The 19,599-nt window shown below is 42.5% G+C and overlaps 1 protein-coding gene and 1 pseudogene across 1 annotated transcript in view; both read right to left on the bottom strand.

Moving 5' to 3' along the window:
* The window catches only part of TRPC5 (transient receptor potential cation channel subfamily C member 5), a 150,339-nt gene that overhangs the window by 25,870 nt on the left and 104,870 nt on the right, over nt 1-19,599 (bottom strand). Inside the window, exon 6 of the mRNA XM_023758584.1 lies at nt 18,171-18,366. Coding sequence (XP_023614352.1) covers nt 18,171-18,366 — 196 coding nt within the window. The remainder of the gene's footprint in view (nt 1-18,170; nt 18,367-19,599) is intronic.
* On the bottom strand, nt 1,990-3,295 carry LOC102435474 (annotated as a pseudogene).

Genomic DNA, 19,599 nt, shown 5'->3' with positions numbered 1-19,599 from the left:
TGACCCAGTGCACTTGAGAATAATGTCTATTCTGTGGCTTTGGGGTGAAATGTTCTGAAGATGTTAATTAATTCCATCTGATCTAGTAAGTCATTTAGGATTGATTTTTTTTGCTGATTTTTTGTTTAGAGGATTTATCCAGTGGTGTTAGCGGGGTATTAAAATCCCCTACTATGACTGTATTGCTGTCAATATCTCCCTTGATATCCTCCAGAATTTTTTTATGTATTTGGGTGCTCCTGTATTGGGTGCATATATGTTCACCAGAGTTATATCCTCTTGTTGAATTGCTCCCTTTAGTATTATGAAGTGGCTTTCCTTATCTCTTGTTATGGCCTTCACTTCGAGGTCTAATTTGTCAGATATAAGTATTGCCACCCCAGCTTTTTTTTTTTCATTTCCATTTGCCTGAAAAATCTTTTTCCATCCATTCACCATCAGTCTGTGTGAGTCCTTTGTTCTGAGGTGGGTCTCCTGTAGACAGCAGATATATGGGTCATGTTTTCTTATCCACTCAGCTACCCTATGTCTTTTGATTGAGGCATTTAATCCATTTACATTTAAAGTTATTATTGATAGGTAGTTGTTTGTTGCCATTTTTATTCTTCATGCCTGTGTTCCTTCTTCCCTCCCTATTTCTTCTTTTTACAGCAGTCCCTTCAGCATTTCTTGCATTGCTGGTCTGGTGGTTATAAACTCCCTTAGTCCTTTATTGTCGGTGAAGCTCCTGATTTCACCCTCAACTTTGATTGATAGCCTTACTGGGTACAGTATTCTCGGATTCAGACCCTGGCTTTGCATGTCTTTGTATATTTCATTCCATTGTCTTCTGGCCTGATGTATTTCTGTTGAGAAATCAGTTTATAGTGTTATGAGAGATCCCTTGTAGGTAACTTTCTGTCTCTCTGGCAGCCTTTAAGATTCTTACTTTGTCATTGGTGTTTGCCAATTTAATTATAATGTGTCTTGGTGTCAGTTTTTTTGCCTTTGATCATATTTTTATTCAAAATTAGCTGTCCAAAGTGATTTGACCATTATGGAATAAACAAATACTCCCTCTGTCCCATAATAATAGTGGCAGTTGATGAATGTAATTTGTCCCATAATAATAATAGCAAAAGAAAATAAATATAGAACCCAACATTTATTATAAGAAAACTAGATTAAATTAAACAATAAATTAAAAATAGTACTCCTAATTTTTATTTTGAGTGTTCAGATAGTTTCTGGATTTTTCAATAATTTTGTTACTGCATTTTAAACTTGTAGGTAGGATCACTTGGCTGCGAAGCTTTGCTTTCCCTATATGCGTGAGCTTAAAATTATTGGAGCCATCATTCTTCATTGCTTCCAGCATAACTTGTTAAAGTGACAGACACGTATTATCCAGTATTTCAGGAGAAATATTATCAAAGGCTAATATGGTGCCTCTTCTGCTAAGAGGAATATGTCTAAGTTTTTCAAGTTTTTCTCCATAACCTTTGCATTTATGTCCACAGTTTTGTTTTTTCAAAGAATCAACATTAGCATAAGATTCTCCTTGACAATTATTTTCGGAAGCACATTTCCAAATTCTTGATATGGTCATTCTGTTGCACTTAAATTGTTTTGCAGCTAATGTAATTCCACCTTTCTGCAACTTTCCCTTTTTCTTTTGATGCATCAAGAACTGGACAATCACAACTCGATCTTTGCTTGAAAACTCTCTTTTTTTCATCTTACTTTTACAATGGGTTGATATTCAACTGAAATAAAACAATTGATTTCGATCAGTGGATGAAATTAGAAAAATAGTTATAATTCGTAATAATTAGATTAACCTAAAAATTGAAAGATGTGTCAAAACAAATGACAGATGTCATGAAACATTGATTTTTATTGAAGGCTTCGCAATTTTGCGCTACAACATAACTTACAGCTGCATTCACCATTAATTCCCGTTTAAATATTCACTTGCTACTATTATTATGGGACAGAGGGAGTATAAGTTTATGCCACAGGTTTCTTTTCTTCTGTGGTGGGTTTCTTTTCTGCTGGCTTCTTCTCAGCTGCTGATTTCTTGGTAGCTGCAGCCTTTTTTCCCACCAAAGGCTTCTTCTGCTTCTTAAGGCCAACAGCCTTCTTTCCTTTCTTCCCTACTACAGGCTTCTTGCCTGGAACCCCCTTCTCATCTGATTTTGTTTCTAGTCCTGCTGCTGCTTTATCCACCCGAAGCTTGTGGTTCTTGGCCTGACGAAGAATGGTGTTCCGGTGCATGGTCTTTGCATATGGGTTTAGCTTCAACAAGATTCTCAGGTTTTTCAGTGGACTCTTCTTCAGGACTCTGCGGTGAATCTTCCTGCATGGTGCTCGGAGGGCTCTTTGGATCTCTGGGCTTTTCAAGATTCTGCTAAGGTCTGTATTGAGCATCTTGTGCATGGGAAGGTTGTAGTTACTCTTGAGGGAGGCAGCTCTACGCCAAGTGCCATACAGCTCATCTAACTTGCGGAAAGCACTTTCAGTCCAAATGCAGAAACGGCCCACATGCCCTCCAGGTGCAAGTTTCAAAATGTTCAGTTTGCTTACATTAAGCAGAGTAATTCCAGGGATGTTTCTGAAGGCTTTGATGATACCATTGTCCTCATTATAGATGATACAAGGTCCCCTGCGCTGGATACGACGACGGTTTCTCATTTTGCCCTTGCCAGCCCTCATTCGCTGAGAGGCATAGACCTTTTTAATATCATTCCAGGCCTTAAGTTTCTTAAGAAGCAAAACAGCCTCCTTGGTTTTCTTGTAGCCTTCAACTTTATCTTCAACCACCAAAGGAAGTTCAGGAAATTCCTCAATACGGTGACCTTTAGACATGACCAGTGCTGGTAAGGCTGAGGCAGCAAGGGCAGAGAAGATGGTATATCGTTTCTGTGTTGTGTTTACTCTGCAGTGCCAATGGCGCCAGGTTTTGGTTGGTGCAAACATGCGGTCCCCATGACACATATTTTCAAAAGCACCCTGGCCAGAACGATGAGTTCCACTACCTTGGACTCTGGGAATTCGAGTCACAGCTCTGCCAGTACCCTAGGACTTGGCACTGGTTTGATGACCTGCCAATTCACTGACAGCATAGGGCTGTCTATTTTTTTTTGCGCAAGTTGGTGTGAACAAAGTTCACAATATCTGGTCGAATGGGAGGCTTGAACACAGCAGGCTAAGTGACATTTTTGCCAGATGTTTCCCCCTTTTCATAGTACACAGATATCAGTGGACGAGCACATGCCATGGCGGGGAGAGGAGAAGGCCACACTCCTCTCTACCTGGTGGCTCTCACAGGAAAAGGCTTGGTGTCAGTTTTGGGGTTCATCTTGTTTGGGACTTTGTGTGCTTCTTGGACTTGTGTGAGTTTTTTCTTCTTCCCAATATCAGGGAAGTTTTCTGTCATTATTTCTTCAAACAGGTTTTTCTATTCCTTTCTCAGTTTCCTCTTCTTCTGGGATCCCTATTATGCAGATGTTGTTTTGTTTCATGTTGTCCCAAAGTTCCCTTAGGCTCTCCTGTTTTTTCATTTTCTTTTCTAGTTGCTGCTCTGCTTGGGTATTTTTTCATACCTTGTCTTATAGCTCACTGATGTGGTGCTCCACTTCTTCTAGTCTACTGTTGATGCTTTCTATTGTGTTCTTTATTGCAGCAATGTCATTTTTCATTTATTCTTGCTTCTTCTTCATTTCCTCTTGGTTTTTACACATATTGTTGAATTTGTCTTCCATCCTTCTCAGCATCGTTATGACCATTGATCTGAATTCTTTCTCTGACAGATTGCTTGCCTCCATTTCGTTTACTTCCTTTTCCGGTGATTCCTCCTTTTCTTTCATATGGGGGCTGTTTCTTTGTCTCCCCATCTTCGCTCCTCTCAGGGTGTCTGGTTATGTAGTTCTTCCTCCCCTGTGTTGACTTAAAGGCACAAAATACAACATGACAAGACACAATGCACAGAGCACCAAACATAAATGTATTCACAATACCAATAACCCCAAACAAAGGTGACCACCAGAAAAAAATAGAATTAGGGAGAGAAAAGAGTGCAAAAATTATATTGAGAAAAGGAAAAAAAATGTAAGAGAGAAAAGAAAGAGGAGAAAAAAGAAGGGGGAAAAATATATGTATGTGGGAATAAAACTCCAAAAACCAACAGCTAATCCAAAAAATGCAAACAATAAACACCCTGAGATGAATGCAAATGACAAACAACAACTAATCAAAAAAAATTCAAACAACAAATACCTAAACAACAAACATTCAGGTGAATCTGAGGAGGCAGAGCTCTCTCCAGGAGACCTCTGACCTTTCTGTCCAAGGATTGCCTCACCAGCTGTGTTTAATTTGCCAATTCCGGGTGGGTGTTATTTGATTCAGCTGTTCTTTCTATATGCTCTGGAAAAAGTGCAGGGCCTATCCGCATATTTGGTGCCACTTTGTCACCCCATAGACAAACTTTTTAGGCGTTTGCGGCCTGGAAGGCTGGAGTCTCAGTGTTCGTGGGTTCACAGCTGAGGCAGCTGGTCCCTGGGCATTGTGGTTGTAGGGTCCCAGGAGGTATCCGAGGTCTCCCTGGTTGAAGGTAAGGCTGGGCTTCTGATCACAGAGGCTCTCTCCTTCAAGATGGCACGGTCTCTGCGGCAGACACAGCCACTCTGTGAGAGATTTCAGCAGTAGTAGAGGCTGCCCGGCCAGGGAGCCGGGTCTGCCAGTCCCCAACAGTACCATGGGATAAATCTGTCTCTCACTCACAAATACAGACACTCCCCACATGCAGGTCCATGCACTGTCCTTTTGATCTCTCACTCACACACTATCTTGCAGCCTGCTGTCTGTTTGCCGCCATCTTGGCTCTCTGGATGTTTTTTTTGATTACTGCTTCAATTTCATCAATAGTTATCAGCCTATTCAGATTTTTTGATTCTTCCTGATTGAGTTTTGGAAGATTGTATTTTTCTAGGAATATGTCCATTTTGTCTAGGTTGTCCAGTTCGTTTGTCAGGGATGGGAAGCTTTTTATTTCTCCTTCAGTTTTAAAAGCTAGCCTTGCTGAATAAAATAGTCTTGGTTGTAGGAACTGGCTTTTCATCATTTCCAATATTTCATGCCAATCCCTTCTGGCTTGAAATATTCTGTTGAGACATTAGCTGAGAGTCTTATGGGAGGACCCTTCTAGGTAACTTACTGTTTTTCTCTTGTGGCTTTTAAGATTTTCTTTTTTGTCTTTAACCGTTACCATTTTAATTATGATGTTTCTTGGTGTAGGCCTCTTTGGGTTCATCTTGTTTGGGACCCTCTGCACTTACTGGATTTGTGTATTTTTTCCTTCACTAGATTAGGGTAGCTTTTGCTCATTATTCTTCAAATAGGTTCTTGATCACTTGTTTTCTCTCTTTGCCTTCTGATATCCCTATAATGTGGATGTTTTGACACTCCATTTTGTCCCAAAGGTCTCTTACACTATTCTTATTTTTTTAAATTATTATTTTTTTCTTTTTGATGCTCTGATTGGGTGTTTTCTGCTACTTTGTCTTCAAAATCTCTGATTTGACCTTTTGCTTCATCTAACCTATTGTTTATTCCTTCTAGTGTATTCAGTGTATTCATCATTTCAGATACTGTAGTCTTCACTTCTGAATGGTTCTTTTTTATGGTTTCTATGCCTTTTTTATGCTGTTGAGCATTCTTATAACCATTACTTTGAACACTATATTGTATGAATTGTTTTAGCTCTTTTTCTGGAGATTTCTCCTGTCCTGTCATGGGGGCCTGTTTCTTTGTCTTCCCATTTTGGCTACCTCTTTGTGTTGGTTTCTATGTGTTATATAGATCTGCTATGATTCCCAGTGTTTGTGGGGTGTCCTTATGCAGTGGGTGTCCTGTAGAGTCAAGTGGTGCAGTCTCCTTTGATCAACTGATCTGGGTGCTCCAGGAATTTCCCTTGTGTGGGTTATGTAGGCCCTTTTGTTGTAATTGAGTCTTGATTGCTTTTCACCTGTTCGTGTGTGGGATCAACTGACCCTCAGGCTGGCTGATTGTGAGGCTCAACCCCGACCACATCATGTGAGCTCTTTTGCAAATACTAATCACAGGAAGCAGAATTTGCCTCAGCAGGTCTTGGTGCCTGCCAAAATCTTCCTTTGGATATGCTGCTTGTGCAGCTTATTCAATCCTGTTCTGGATCTTATCTAAAGCTGGCCACTAGGTTGGTTCTGGGCCTCTTGGGAGGAACTCTGGTGCAGGCCAGTGTAAGTTGCTGCCTTTGACTGGCCCTTGGCAACCTGTTTAGAGCTACAAACAATCCACAGTTTGTGGCTACCTCTGCTCAACCTGAATGTGCATGGGAATAACCAAGCTGCACACCAATGCTGGCCTTTACTAGCATTAAGCCTGGGGGAATATCAGCAAAAGTCCAAAGGCACCCTGACAAGATCCACCTATATCCATCTGTCGGCTGCCTATTAGACTCAGTCATTGAAAGAGCCTCTGGATATGCTCCTTAGCAGGTGTAAGAACCACAAGGTTGGGCGACAAGGAGTCCAGAGGGTGGGGCAATTGATTCCCCCAGGCTTCTGCTTTAAGGAGGGGTGTGCTCCACCAAAGAACGATGGCATGTGAGGTATAGGAGAATGACTTAGCACAGGTGTTCTGGTGGTTGTCCCTTCAGCTCCCTCTCCAGAGCCACAAAACCCAGATTCTCCTCACATGGCTCTAGTCTGCTCCGCCTTCCCTCCTTTGGAGCCCAGGGTGAGTGTCTGAAAATAAAATCTTGTGTGGTGGCCCTTTAAGAGGGTGTCTGTGTCTCTAGTGGGCTACCACTGCTCCCCGCTAGACAGAAACCCTGCTACTTTTTACAGGCAGATATTATGTGGGCATCTCTTCCCGGCTCTGGTGCTTTGTGCTGGGGAGCTCAGCTTGGAGTTTAGACCCCATGCTTCTCAGGGGGAACACCCCACAGCTGAGATATCCCTTTGGAACCTCAGCTGCTGCCTATAGGAGCTGGGCATCCCTTTTCATATTTTCATACTTCCTACCACTCTTGATGTGGCTTCTTCTGTAAATCCTTGGTTATAAGATTTCTCTTCAGCTAGTCTTCAGTTGGTTATTCAGGATGATTGTTTTATAACTTAGTTGTAATTCAGGAGGAGATGAGTGTAACTTCCACTTATTCTGCTGCCATCTTGGATCCTTGTCTAATTATTGTTTTTATGTAAAGGCAATTTTATATTATACTTTGAGGATCTCATATGGCTCTCTCTAGCTTCAAGCCAGCAATGGCACATCAAATCTTTCTTGTGATTAGAACCTCTGACATTCTCTCCTGCTAACAACTGGAGAAAACGCTGCTTTTAAAGGATTCATGTGGTTAGATTAGGCCCATCTGAATAATCTCCTTGATTAGTAACCTTAATTACATCTCCAAAATCCCTTTTGCCATGTAATGCAACATAATCACATGCATGCATTCTCATCATATTCATAGTCCTGACAATTAGGGTGGGAAATTTTGGGAGAGAATTTTAGGATTTTGCCTACCATAGTGATATTCAGACTGTTTAATAAACTGGACCCATAAGCATGCATTCAAGCAATAGCACTGGAGCAGGGGCATGGCAAACACCTGATGTTCCAAATGTTACCCTTCACTTGCTGCAGTTTGAGATTGTCTGTGGCATCAGAAATGGAATATCTGGAGTTGCAGCTGTTTACCAACTGGTTTAGAAATATTTTATTATTTTAACAACTGGGTGCCATGTCAGTGCATAGCAGTTGGTTATCTGGCTGGTTAGAGGGTTACAAATCATGGTGTAGTGTGTGAAGTGCTGCCACCTTTTCTGTGTTTTGAGAGGCTGTGGTTAGTCCCAGATGGTGGGGAGAGGGCGGGAAGACCACCTGCATTCCTTGCCACTTCGATGGTGTGTAGCAGCTCTTTCCAGCACTTTGTTTTATTTTGTTTAGAAGATTTTTTATTTATTTTTATAGAGAGAGGAAAGGAGAGGGAGAGAGAAACATTGATGTGAGAGTGAAACATCTATTGGCTGCCTCCTGTACGCCCCCTACTGGGGATCAAACCTTCAACCCAGCATGTGCCCTGACTGGGAATCAAATGGGCAACCTTTTGGTGCATAGGAAGATGCCCAATCAACTGAGCCACACCATCCAGGGCCTTGCCAGCACTTTATACTGCTGGATTTGTTCTGATGAATGCATTCATTTGCATGGCTGTCTTCTGCAGTGCAAAAATCCATCCATCATCTGAGACTAAAAATGTTGCTACACTAAGGGAGACAACAATGCTATGTATTTGGGCTATTCCCACCCCATCCAGCAGATGTGGCTCAGTGTGGCAAGTGCTATTTACTTACTCTCAGCATTACAATGATCACTCCAAAACAGCCAAAGAAATTGAGGGTTCTTATTAGCTTGCTGAATGCAGCTCTATCACAGATCATCATAAGCTCCATGTTTTAGGGGGACCAATCTCAGGTACAGGAGAAACCCCTTGTGTGTGAGCTGAGAGTAGGAATATGGCCTAAGGTCAATTAACTTTGTGGGACTGGTCTGTCTCTCCCAAATATTATTTTTATATAGGTGAATTTGATTAAAATGGCATTGGGGCAGCTTCACTTGATGGAATTGGGAGTATACACATCAGGAACAGCAGTGACAAGATGGATCTGTGAATAAAGTGTCACAGAGGAAAATAAGCAGCTTGAGGGGGATTTAAATCACAGCTAATTACAAACAACAATAATATACAATATGGCCAGCTTCACCTGCTGATGCTGGCTGGGATCACAGAGCACAGGCCTGGAGTGATCCCTACTTTTCCACATTTTGAGGCTTACTCTATCCACTAGCGCAGTGAAGCCTCTTCTGGCATAGAAATATGAATTGCCATATATCCACTCCATCAGCAGTTCTGCATCCTACACAGAGCATTGAGAAAGAGTTCAACCCTTCAAGGGATTGCTATTACTTGTTATTCTTGAGCCCTGTACTAGAATACATACTGAATTGACTCACAGTGAAGCACTTTGACAACTGAATCTCTATTTAGACTCAGCCTGTGATAACTTTTGAAGTAGGAGAGATTTGTTTTTAGTGGCTTCCCTTCCTGTAACCTTTTCTTCATATTAAGACCATCCTAAAAATTGCATTCACTGCTGAAGTATAGATGTGGCAAGTGGAATCACATCTATTTTCTGATCTTTACCACTTAAACAGATTCAGGTATTTTTGGAATCAGGTTGCCCAATATCAGGATTCTATGGGATCCAGTTCCAAATTGTAAAGGCACATTACCATAGGATCCTAAAGAAGCAGGTAGTATCCAGAATGGTTAGCCATGACTCCAGATGTGTGAGATGGTGTAGATCCCATTCAGTCCATCTCCCCACAACTCACCCACCCCTAACAATCAGCTCTCTCCCAAGCCAAGATATTTTCCTCAGGTGCAGCAGTAGCTAGCATCAAAACACAACTTATTACCAGCAAGTGGGGTGGTAAGAGAGCTGAAGTAGATAATTTCCACCCTTCCTAGAAAAATGTTGCTGAGCTCAGTGGGGAACACCACAGCTATGCATTATGTGACAAGAAAATATCTCTCTTTTCCACTACCATTAGGAACAATCAGCTGTGAGACACCCAGAGAGAAAATGACAAATGCCTCAATATGAATATTGCTATCTTTGGCAGGGGTAGTGGGTTAGCATGGTAGATATAGGGTTATAGAAATAAACCCCTAAGACTCTATGCCTCTCCCCCTTATAGAGACAGACTACGAGTGAGCATAGATCAATTCAGAATTCTTGGTCTAATTGTGTTTGAACTAGAGAGAGAGAGAGAGAGAGAGAGGTATAGGAAAAGGAAAAGAAGAAGAAAGAAATTGAACTTTATTCCATTTCAAAAGTACAGATGGACAGAATTTCAGATCAATAAAAAAATCTTGCGAGTCCATCAGTTCATCTATAGACACCCAGACTCACAGGATATCAGAGTTGGCAGTGAGATTAAATATCACTGAGTCAGACATACAGATGCCGAACAGGTACCTGAAAACATGCTCAATATCAGTAATCATTAGGGAAATGCAAATCAAAACAACAATGCAATATCACTTCATACTTATCAGAATGACTATTATAAAAAAGATAAGAAGTATTGGCAAAGATGTGGAGAAAAGTGAACCTTTGTGCACTGTTGGTGGGCATGTAATCTCATAGAACAGCTCTGGAAAACAATATGGAAGTTCCTAAAAAAATTAAAAGTAGAACTCCCATATGATCCAGCAATTGTACTTCTGAGTACATATCCAAAGGAAATGAAGTCACTATCTTGAAGTGATATCTGTGCGCCATGCAGCATTATTCACAGTAGTCAAGATATGGAAACAACCTAAGTATCCATTGATGGATGAATGGATAATGAAAATGTATATATACACGGAGTGGCCAGATTATTATGACTACCTGACATTTTTAGGCAAATTAGCTATAATTTCACACTGAAGTTGTTAGAGGGCCAGATCATTATAAACGTCTGAATAGCACAACATACCTAAGTATCGTTGCTGATCAAGTTCATCCTATCATGTTGATAGCATATCCCAATGGAGATGGCTTCTTCCAACAAGACAATGCACCGTGCCACGGTGCTTGTATTGTGCAGGAGTGGTTTCAAGAACACGAGGGAGACTTTACCTTGCTTAGGTGGCCCCCACAATCACCAGATCTCAATCCAATTGAGCATTTATGGGACGAAGTTAAAAGAGCCATCAGGCAGCTGGTTCCACAACCATCAAATCTCACAGAACTGGACAGTGCTATTCATCAGGCATGGTGTCAGATTCCTCACATCACTTTTCAACATCTCGTGGAGTCAATGCCAAGAAGAATCGCCACAGTATTGAAGGCAAAAGGTGGCCCAATGAAGTACTTATGGGACTTATGGGGTGGTCATAATAATCTGGCCACTCAGTGTGTGTGTGTGTGTGTGTGTGTGTGTGTGTGTGTGTGTATCTATCATATTCCATTATATATATACTAGAGGCCCAGTGCACAAAAATTTGTGCACTCGGGGGGGGGGGTCCCTCAGCCCGGCCTGTGCCCTCTCACAGTCTGGGATCCCTCGGGGGATGACCACCTGCTGGCTTAGGCCTGCTCCCCGGGGGATTGGGCCTAAGCTGGCAATCAGACATCCCTATGGCAGCCCGGCAGCCCTGGGGGATGTCCATTTGCCAGTGGGGAGAAGACCTAAGCTGCAGTCAGACATCCTTAGCGCTGCTGAGGAGGCAGGAGAGGCTCCCACCACCACTGCTGTACTGGCAGCCATCAGCCTGGCTTGTGGCTGAGCAGAGATCCCCCAAGTGGGAGCACACTGACCACCAGAGGGCAGCTCCTGCATTGAGCGTCTGCCCCCTGGTGGTCAGTGTGTGTCATAGTGACCATTCATTCCCAGTCTTTCTGCTGTTAGGGTCAGTTTGCATATTACCCCTTTACTATATAGGATAGAGGCCTGGTGCATGGGTGGGGCCCAGCTGGTTTGCCCTGAAGGGTGTCCCGGATTAGGGTGGGGGTCCCACTTGGGTTCCTGGCCAGCCTGGGTGAGGGGCTGATGGCTGTTTGCAGCTGGTCACACCCTCTTTAGGGTGGGGGTCCCCACTGGGGTACTTGGCCAGCCTGGATGAGGGGCTGAGGGCTGTTTTCAGGCTGGCCGGCGACTGAAGCTCCAACCTCTCCTTTTTTTCTTTTTTTTTTTCTTTGGGTTTTTTTTTTACCTTCTATAATTGAAACTTTGTTGCCGTCACTGGAGCTGAGAGCCGGCTCCTACTTGCTCCAGCTCTGAGGCCACGGCCTGCTGAAAGCAGGTATCTGGGGTTTGTTTAGCTTCTATAATTGAAACTTTGTTGCTTTCGGAGCTCAGAGCCAGGCCGCGGCAGGTGGGGAACCTTGGCTTCCTCCATCACTGGAGCAAGCAAGCCTCCTGCTCGTTTCAGCTGTGTGGCTGCCGGCCGCCAGGCCGCCATCTTGGTTGGGTTAATTTGCATATCACACTGATTAGCCAATGGGAGGCATAGCGATTGTCTATTATTAGTATATATATATATATATATATATATATATATATATATATATATATATAATGGAATATTATTCAGCCATGAGAAAGAAGGAAATTCTACCATTTGTGATAATATGGATGAATCTAACTGTAGGGGATTATGCTAAGTGAAATAGACAGAGAAAGAACAATATGTATGATCCCAGTTATATGTGGAGTCTAAAGAAGCCAAGCTCATAGAAACAGAGTAGAGTGGTGATTGCCATGGAGTGAAGGTTCAAACTTCTAAATAGAAAATGAATAAGTTCTGGGGATCTAATGCATGGTGAATATAGTTAACAATATTGTATTGCATACTTGAAGATTCCTAAGAGAGTATATTTTAAATGTTCATCACAAAAAAGGTAATTTACATGGGAAGATAAATGTGTAAGCTAACCTTATGGTAATAATTTTACAATATATACATGTATCAAATCATCACATTATATACTTTAAACTTGGAGTGGTTTCAAGAACAATATTATACAGTTATTTGTCACAACAATGGGGATATGTTCTGATAAGTATGTCATTAGGTGATTTTGTCATGTTGCAAACACCATAGATAGCACTTACACAAACCTAGATGGTCTAGCCCCATGGTCGGCAAACTGCGGCTCGCGAGCCACATGCGGCTCTTTGGCCCCTTAGGGCTCTTCCTAAGCCTTAGGAGTACCCTAATTAAGTTAATAACAATGCACCTACTTAAATAGTTTAAGTTTAAAAAATTTGGCTCTCAAAAGAAATTTCAATCATTGTACTGTTGATATTTGGCTCTGTTGACTAATGAGTTTGCCGACCACTGGTCTAGCCTACTACACTTAGGCCAAATGATATAATCTATTGCTCCTAAGCTACAAACCTGTACAACATGTTAATACTGTAGGCAATTGTAACACAATGATAAGTACTTGTATATGTGAACATATCTAAACATAGAAAAAATACAGTAAGAATCCTATATAATAAAGTGGTAATATGCAAATTGACCATCACAACCTTGCAAAAGATGGCCGCCCCCATTTGGTCACAAGATGGCCACCACAAGATGGCCAGCAGGGGAGGGCAGTTGTGGGTGATCAGGCCAGCAGGGGAGGGCAGTTAGGGGAGACCATGATGGCAGGGTAGGGCAGTTGTGGGCAGCCGGGCCTGCAGGGGAGAGCAGTTAGGGGCAACCAGGCCAGCAGGGGAGGGCAGTTAGGGGAGACCATGATGGCAGGGTAGGGCAGTTGTGGGCAGCCGGGCCTGCAGGGGAGAGCAGTTAGGGGCAACCAGGCCAGCAGGGGAGGGCAGTTGGGGGTGATCAGGCCGGCAGGGGAGCAGTTAGGCACTGATCTGGCTGGCAGGGGAGTTGTTAGGGGGTGATAAGGCTGGCAGGCAGAAGCCATTAGGAGCAATCAGGCAGGCAAGGAGGCGAGCGGTTGGGAGCCAGCAGTCCTGGATTGTGAGAGGGATGTCTGACTGCCGGTTTAGGCCCAATCCCATGGGGACATCCCCGAAGGGTCCCAGATTGGAGACAGTGCAGACTGGGCTGAGGGACACCCTCACCTTCCCAGTGCACGAATTTTGTGCACCGGGCCTCTAGTATGGTATAAAAGTTAAAAAATGATACATCTGTATAGGGCATTTATGATGAATGGAGCTTGAAGGACTGGAAGCTGCTCTGGGTGAGTGAGTGAGTGGTGAGTGAATGTGTAGGCCTAGGTCACATATGATGGACATTACTGTACATCAAGCCCTCCCCCTGAATCCTTCCTACAGGGTCAGAAATAGAACATCAAAGCTGCCAATGCTGCTTCATGAACTCTGTGAGCTGGATGAACATTAACAGGAATCATTATGTGGGATGGATTGATTGGAAATATCTTAGAGAAACTGGCTGGGGAAGGTGTGGATCACCACAATAGTGACTGCAGGAGGGAGTGAAAGGTGGCCCGAGGATCAGTAGGAAGAAGAAACCAAGGTTACTCAAGAATCTTCTAGAAACCTCCAAGGAACTTAGTTAGACCTTCAAGGATCTTAGTGAGAATGCAAAAATAAATAAATAAATAAAAAAATAAAAAAATAAAAGGACCAGTCAGAAATTAAGCATACACTGACTAAAATAAAGAATAATATTCAGGGATTCAAAAGTAGACTAGAGGATCCCAAGAATCAAGTCAATGATTTCAAATATGAGAAAGCAAAACAAACAAACAAAACAAACAAACAAACAAAAAACACCCAACCAGAAGAGCAAAAAGAAAAAAGAATCCAAAAATATGAGGATAGTGTAAGGGACCTCTGGGACAACTTCAAGCATACCAACATCCAAATTATGGGGGTGTCAAAAGAAGAGAGAGAGCAAGATATTGAAAACCTATTTGAAGAAATAATGACAGAAAACTTCCCCTACCTGGTGAAAGAAATAGACTTGCAAGTCCAGGAATTGCAGACAACCCCAAACAAGAGAAATCCAAAGAGGACCACACCAAGACACATCATAATTAAAATGCCAAGGGCAAAAGACAAAGAGAAAATCTTGAAAGCAGCAAGAAAAAAAACAGTTAGTTACCTACAAGCGAGTACCCATATGATTGTCAGCTGATTTCTCAACAGTAACTATGCAGGCCAGAAGGGAGTGGCAAGAAATATTCAAAGTGGTGAATAGCAAGAATCTACAACCAAGAATACTCTACACAGTAAAGCTATCATTTAGAATTGAAGGTCAGATAAAGAGCTTCACAGACAAGAAAAAGCTAAAGGAGTTCATCACCACCAAACTAGTATTCTATGAAATGCTGAAGGGTATTCTTGAAGAAGAAGGAGAGGAAGAAGAAGAAGAAGAAGAAGAAGAAGAAGAAGAAGAAGAAGAAGAAGAAGAAGAAGAAGAAGAAGAAGAAGAAGAAGAAGAAGAAAAGGGTAAAGTTAAAAAATAATAAACAAAAAAGTGACAACAAATACATATCTATCAACAAGTGAATCTAAAAATAAAATGAATAAAAAATCCGATGAACATAATACACTAGTGACTGGAATAGAATCAGGGGCATGGAAATAGAACAGATTGATGATTCTCAGAGGGAAGGGGGTGTGGGGGGTGCGGGAAGAGGTTAGACAAAGATCTTATATGCACCCTGACCGGTTTGGCTCAGTGGATATAGCGTCGGCCTACGGACTGAAGGGTCCCGGGTTCGATTCCAGTCAAGGGCATGTACCTTGGTTGCTGGCACATCCCCAGTAGGGGGTGTGCAGGAGGCAGCTGATCGATGTTTCTCTCTCATTGATGTTTCTAACTCTCTATCCCTCTCTCTTCCTCTCTGTAAAAAGTCAATAAAATATATTATAAAAAAAGACCTTATATGCATGTATGCAGTACCTATGGACACAGACAATAGTGTGGCAAGGACCTGTGGTGGGGTGGGAACCTGGTGGCGGGGAGCTATGGGGGGAAAAAAGAGGGACATCTGTAATAATCTCAACAATAGTTTTTTTGTTGTTGTTTTTTAAAGAAGGTGTTTAACATGGAGAGGATATAGAACTGAGGACTCAAATAGTTTGACTTTGGAAATTTGTTTTTGGTTTCACTCACACTATCTAGCACAGGGGTTCTCTCTGGCATTGCATTGATGGAAGAAATAAAACTTTTATATGTTTAACCTATGACAACCTGAATATATTTTTAAAGTACAGGGACAGACTGGATCCATCCTGTCACAGAACGCTTTTACTGAAGTATCAGTGGCACTTAATACCTGTTAAAGTAGTTCCTGTGTAATTGTGTCCTTGTCCTCAACAAAGAATTTACAGCAATGAACTCTGAAGACCATGGGCTACATTTGGAAGGACTGACTGCAGCGCCCTCTGTAGTGCTGGAGACAGGTTCCTCTGTGCTAAAACAGCTCAGTGGATGACTGATGGAGATGAGATCTGTGCACTCATAACTGAGATGCTGCGAGTAAGAGGGAGTCTATTGCCAAACCCCACAGATATTTCTCCTGTCAGAGAAAAAGATGTTCTTCCTGAACCCACATATCCTTCCATTTCTTATAGGAAATTCATTTCCATTATAATCCTATGGAACCACCATCTTTTTTGTGGTCCATTGTTGACCAAAATGTTGTTATAGGCCTCATGATTGGATGTCAATTGTATCTCAATAAAGCTAGGGGGTGGGGAGAAGACCATGCATTCCAATTCCTTCAATTTTTGGATAAAGAAACTGAGGGTCCCAAAGGAAAAGTTACTCAAGGTCTCACAGTTATAATTGACAGAAACAGGACTAGAATCCCTGATCTTCTAATTCTTAATATATTTCACTATATTCCTGTGCCTTCTCCCCCAACTAAGCATCTAAGATCCTAACCATCCTAGTAGATAATTTTATATCCTGATTTTTACAACTCTCCAATTAAAGAAATGCTACAAATCCACCTAGAAGAATGTATTTCACTAGAGGCCCAGTGCATGGATTCATACACTGGTGGGGTCCCTTGGCCTGGCCTGTGCCCTCTCCCAATCCGGGACCCTTCAAGGGATGTCAGACTGCTGGTTTCGGCCCAATCCCCGTACACCAGGCCAAGGGACCCCACCAGTGCACAAATCTGTGTACCGGAACTCTAATATGCATATAAGGTCTTTGGTTAATCTCTTCCCACTCTCCCTCCTCCCCTCTTCCCTCTGAGATTCATCAGTCTATTCCATGTTTCCATGCCTGTGTGTTGAGCATCTGGCCCCTGGTGGTCAGTGCGTGTCATAGCTACTGGTCGAAAGGTTGAACGGTAGATTGGTGGAACGGTCGCTTAGGCTTTTATATATATAGATTTCCATTTGTGATTAGGAAGTTCTTCCATACATATAACTCAAAAATTTCCTGCTACAACATGAATCCATTCTTCTTTTGTTTGTTCTTAATGGAAATGGATCACAGATGTTCACTATCACCAATAATATTTATGAAATATGTGTGTACATATGTGTGCCTGTACAGGCATACCTTGGAGATATTGTAGGTTTGGCTCCAGACCACTGCAATAAAGTGAATATTGCAATAAAGCAATCGTAATCTTTTTGCTGGTGGAGGGCCCTGTCTCCAATTTCTAAAAAAATGCAACATCTGTGAAGCACAATAAAATGAGGTAGGCCTGTAAACACATTCACACACACACACACACACACACACACACAACAAAAATTAAGCTTCTTTTCTATAGGTTAAATGACTCCTCAGTGGTAAACCAAGTCAGAAAAATAGCACCTATGAAGGAATATAAGACTTGGGTCTTTTTATTCTGTCCCTTTAATACTACAGCAAAACCTTGAGCACAAGATGAACCCATGGGGATGATTTAGCATCTTAATATTAACTAAATATCCAAATTCAGTGATATTCAACTAAACAGGACCTCTGATAGCTAGAACTTCTTTGCTGGATATTTACTTTGGCATCACAAAACAAGGCAGGGCCCAGACTGATCACATATCCTATACCTTTGCCATTTCTAGTTTAGAGTACTAAATATTGCTGATCCAAATTGTATGTGATGGTGAAAAAATATTCAGCTATGGACTCTACTTAAGAGCATCTCGCAGTGAAGTACAGTTATTCATATATCCTTGATCAAAAAACATAGCCACTCTGTCTGAGAAGGTTGTCCTAGTCAGTGGAATGCTCAGTTTTGGGAGGAAGATGATTGCAGTGAAGAGAGATAAGGCCCTGTTTCCTAGAGAACTGGATCAGCTCAATCTCCTCTGGAGGTTAGTAGGGTGACAGGTAGTAACTAAATTGTACTCAGACTTCCTAAGCTCTCCTTACTAAGATAAGAAAACAGATTCAGAGATTTAAAAATATTTTTATCAGGTAACCAAAAAACCTTATTAAGTAGAACATCTTTTAGATTTCTGAGATTCAATGGATTGAGAGTCCAAACTGAGTTGTCTTGGAAAGAAATAATTCAATCTAACAACTAGGAAAGCTAATGTAAAATAAGTGAAGCATACAGATTGCCAATGTGACCCCTCCCCCGAAACCATCCTAGTAAAGGTAACCACCCTTGCAAAACAAAGCTACTCACGGCAATAAGCTGGTAGGAGTTGTTCATCATGGCTATCAGCATGTTCAGTAGCACTACCAGGGAGATGACGTTGTATGTCCCAAACATAGTAGCTCCCACAAACTCTGTGAACTCATGTCTGGCTTTCACATTGGTGACATAGAGATTTAAAAGTCCGAATACAGACCAGAAAAGTGACTGAAGGGTTTCAAAGAGCCTAAAGAGAGAAAAGAACAGGTTAGTTAATTCTTTAGGAAGAGAAAGATGAGAGAAAATGTGAGATGATCTGCTAATAAGGGGGCTGCCATATTTGCATCCAAACAGGTAGACTGATGATCTCACATATTTTGGTCTCTTCCCCAACTCAAACCAGCTAGATAAGTTTGTTATTTTGTTCTCACTTCTACTTCTTATGCTTTGTCTTTCCACCTATAATACCATCTCCCTCTTCTTAGTCTACATAGAACCTATAGTACTGCAAGACTTATCTAAGGGCTGAATATTTCTTCAAGGGCTGAAGACTTCCTCCACCAAACTTTCTCATCTTCAGACCATGTGACTTACCATCAGTTTAATTACATAGAGGGAGAAATACAGTGGCAGTTGCATTATGGTGGATTAAAGTGTCAGCTCTGACATTTGCTAGCTGAGTGAACATGAGCACTTATCATTTGTAATACTTCTATTGTGGTTCCTACAGCTCCCAGGATGGTGCTCAGCTCAGTTGAGAAGCTTATGGATTTTTGAATTAATACTTTATATGGGTTATTTTTAATGTTATAGCCTATATAATAAAGAGGTAATATACAAATTGACCATCATGCCCTCACAAGATGGCGGCATCCACAGTGGGGGCGGGCCTGGCCATTCCGCGCACCTGCTATCAGAGTTCCCTCTGCCCTGCTGGGGGCTTTGGGTCCTCCTGCACCCCCCACTGACCTGCAGCTCGCCCAGACTCCTCCAACGAGCTGCCCATCCCTCTCTTCCTCCCTCCCCAGAAGCTGAAGCCTGACTGTGGTGTCCAACAAATTGGAAGTTATAACTCATGTCATTGAGAGTATCCTCCATTCTTCAGCCAGGGCTGCCTGCTCCACATGCCTGCCACCAGAGTCCCCTCAGCCCTGAGTCCCCTCACCCCTGCCAGGGGCCTTGGGTCCTCCTGCACCCCCCACTGACTGAGGCTCAGGCAAGCAGGGCTGGCTTAGGTGCAGGCAAGCCTCGGATGGTGGCTGCCCAGCCGCCCAGGGCTGGCCTGAGCTCAGGTAACCAGGGCCGGCCGAGGCTTGCGCTGCTGGCAGTGACAGCAGCAGAGTTGTGATGGGGGTGTTGCCTTTCCCTGATTGCTGGGTCGCCTCCTGCCCCTGAGGGATCCAGGACTGTGAGAGGGGGCAGGCCGGGCTGAGGGACCCCCCACCCCCTGCGCTCCAGTGCATGAATTTTCATGCACTGG

The sequence above is a fragment of the Myotis lucifugus genome, unplaced genomic scaffold, assembly GCF_000147115.1.
Source record: "Myotis lucifugus unplaced genomic scaffold, Myoluc2.0 scaffold_2, whole genome shotgun sequence".
NCBI classification, from domain to species: domain Eukaryota; kingdom Metazoa; phylum Chordata; class Mammalia; order Chiroptera; family Vespertilionidae; genus Myotis; species Myotis lucifugus.
This window is presented reverse-complemented; position numbering and strand designations above follow the sequence as displayed.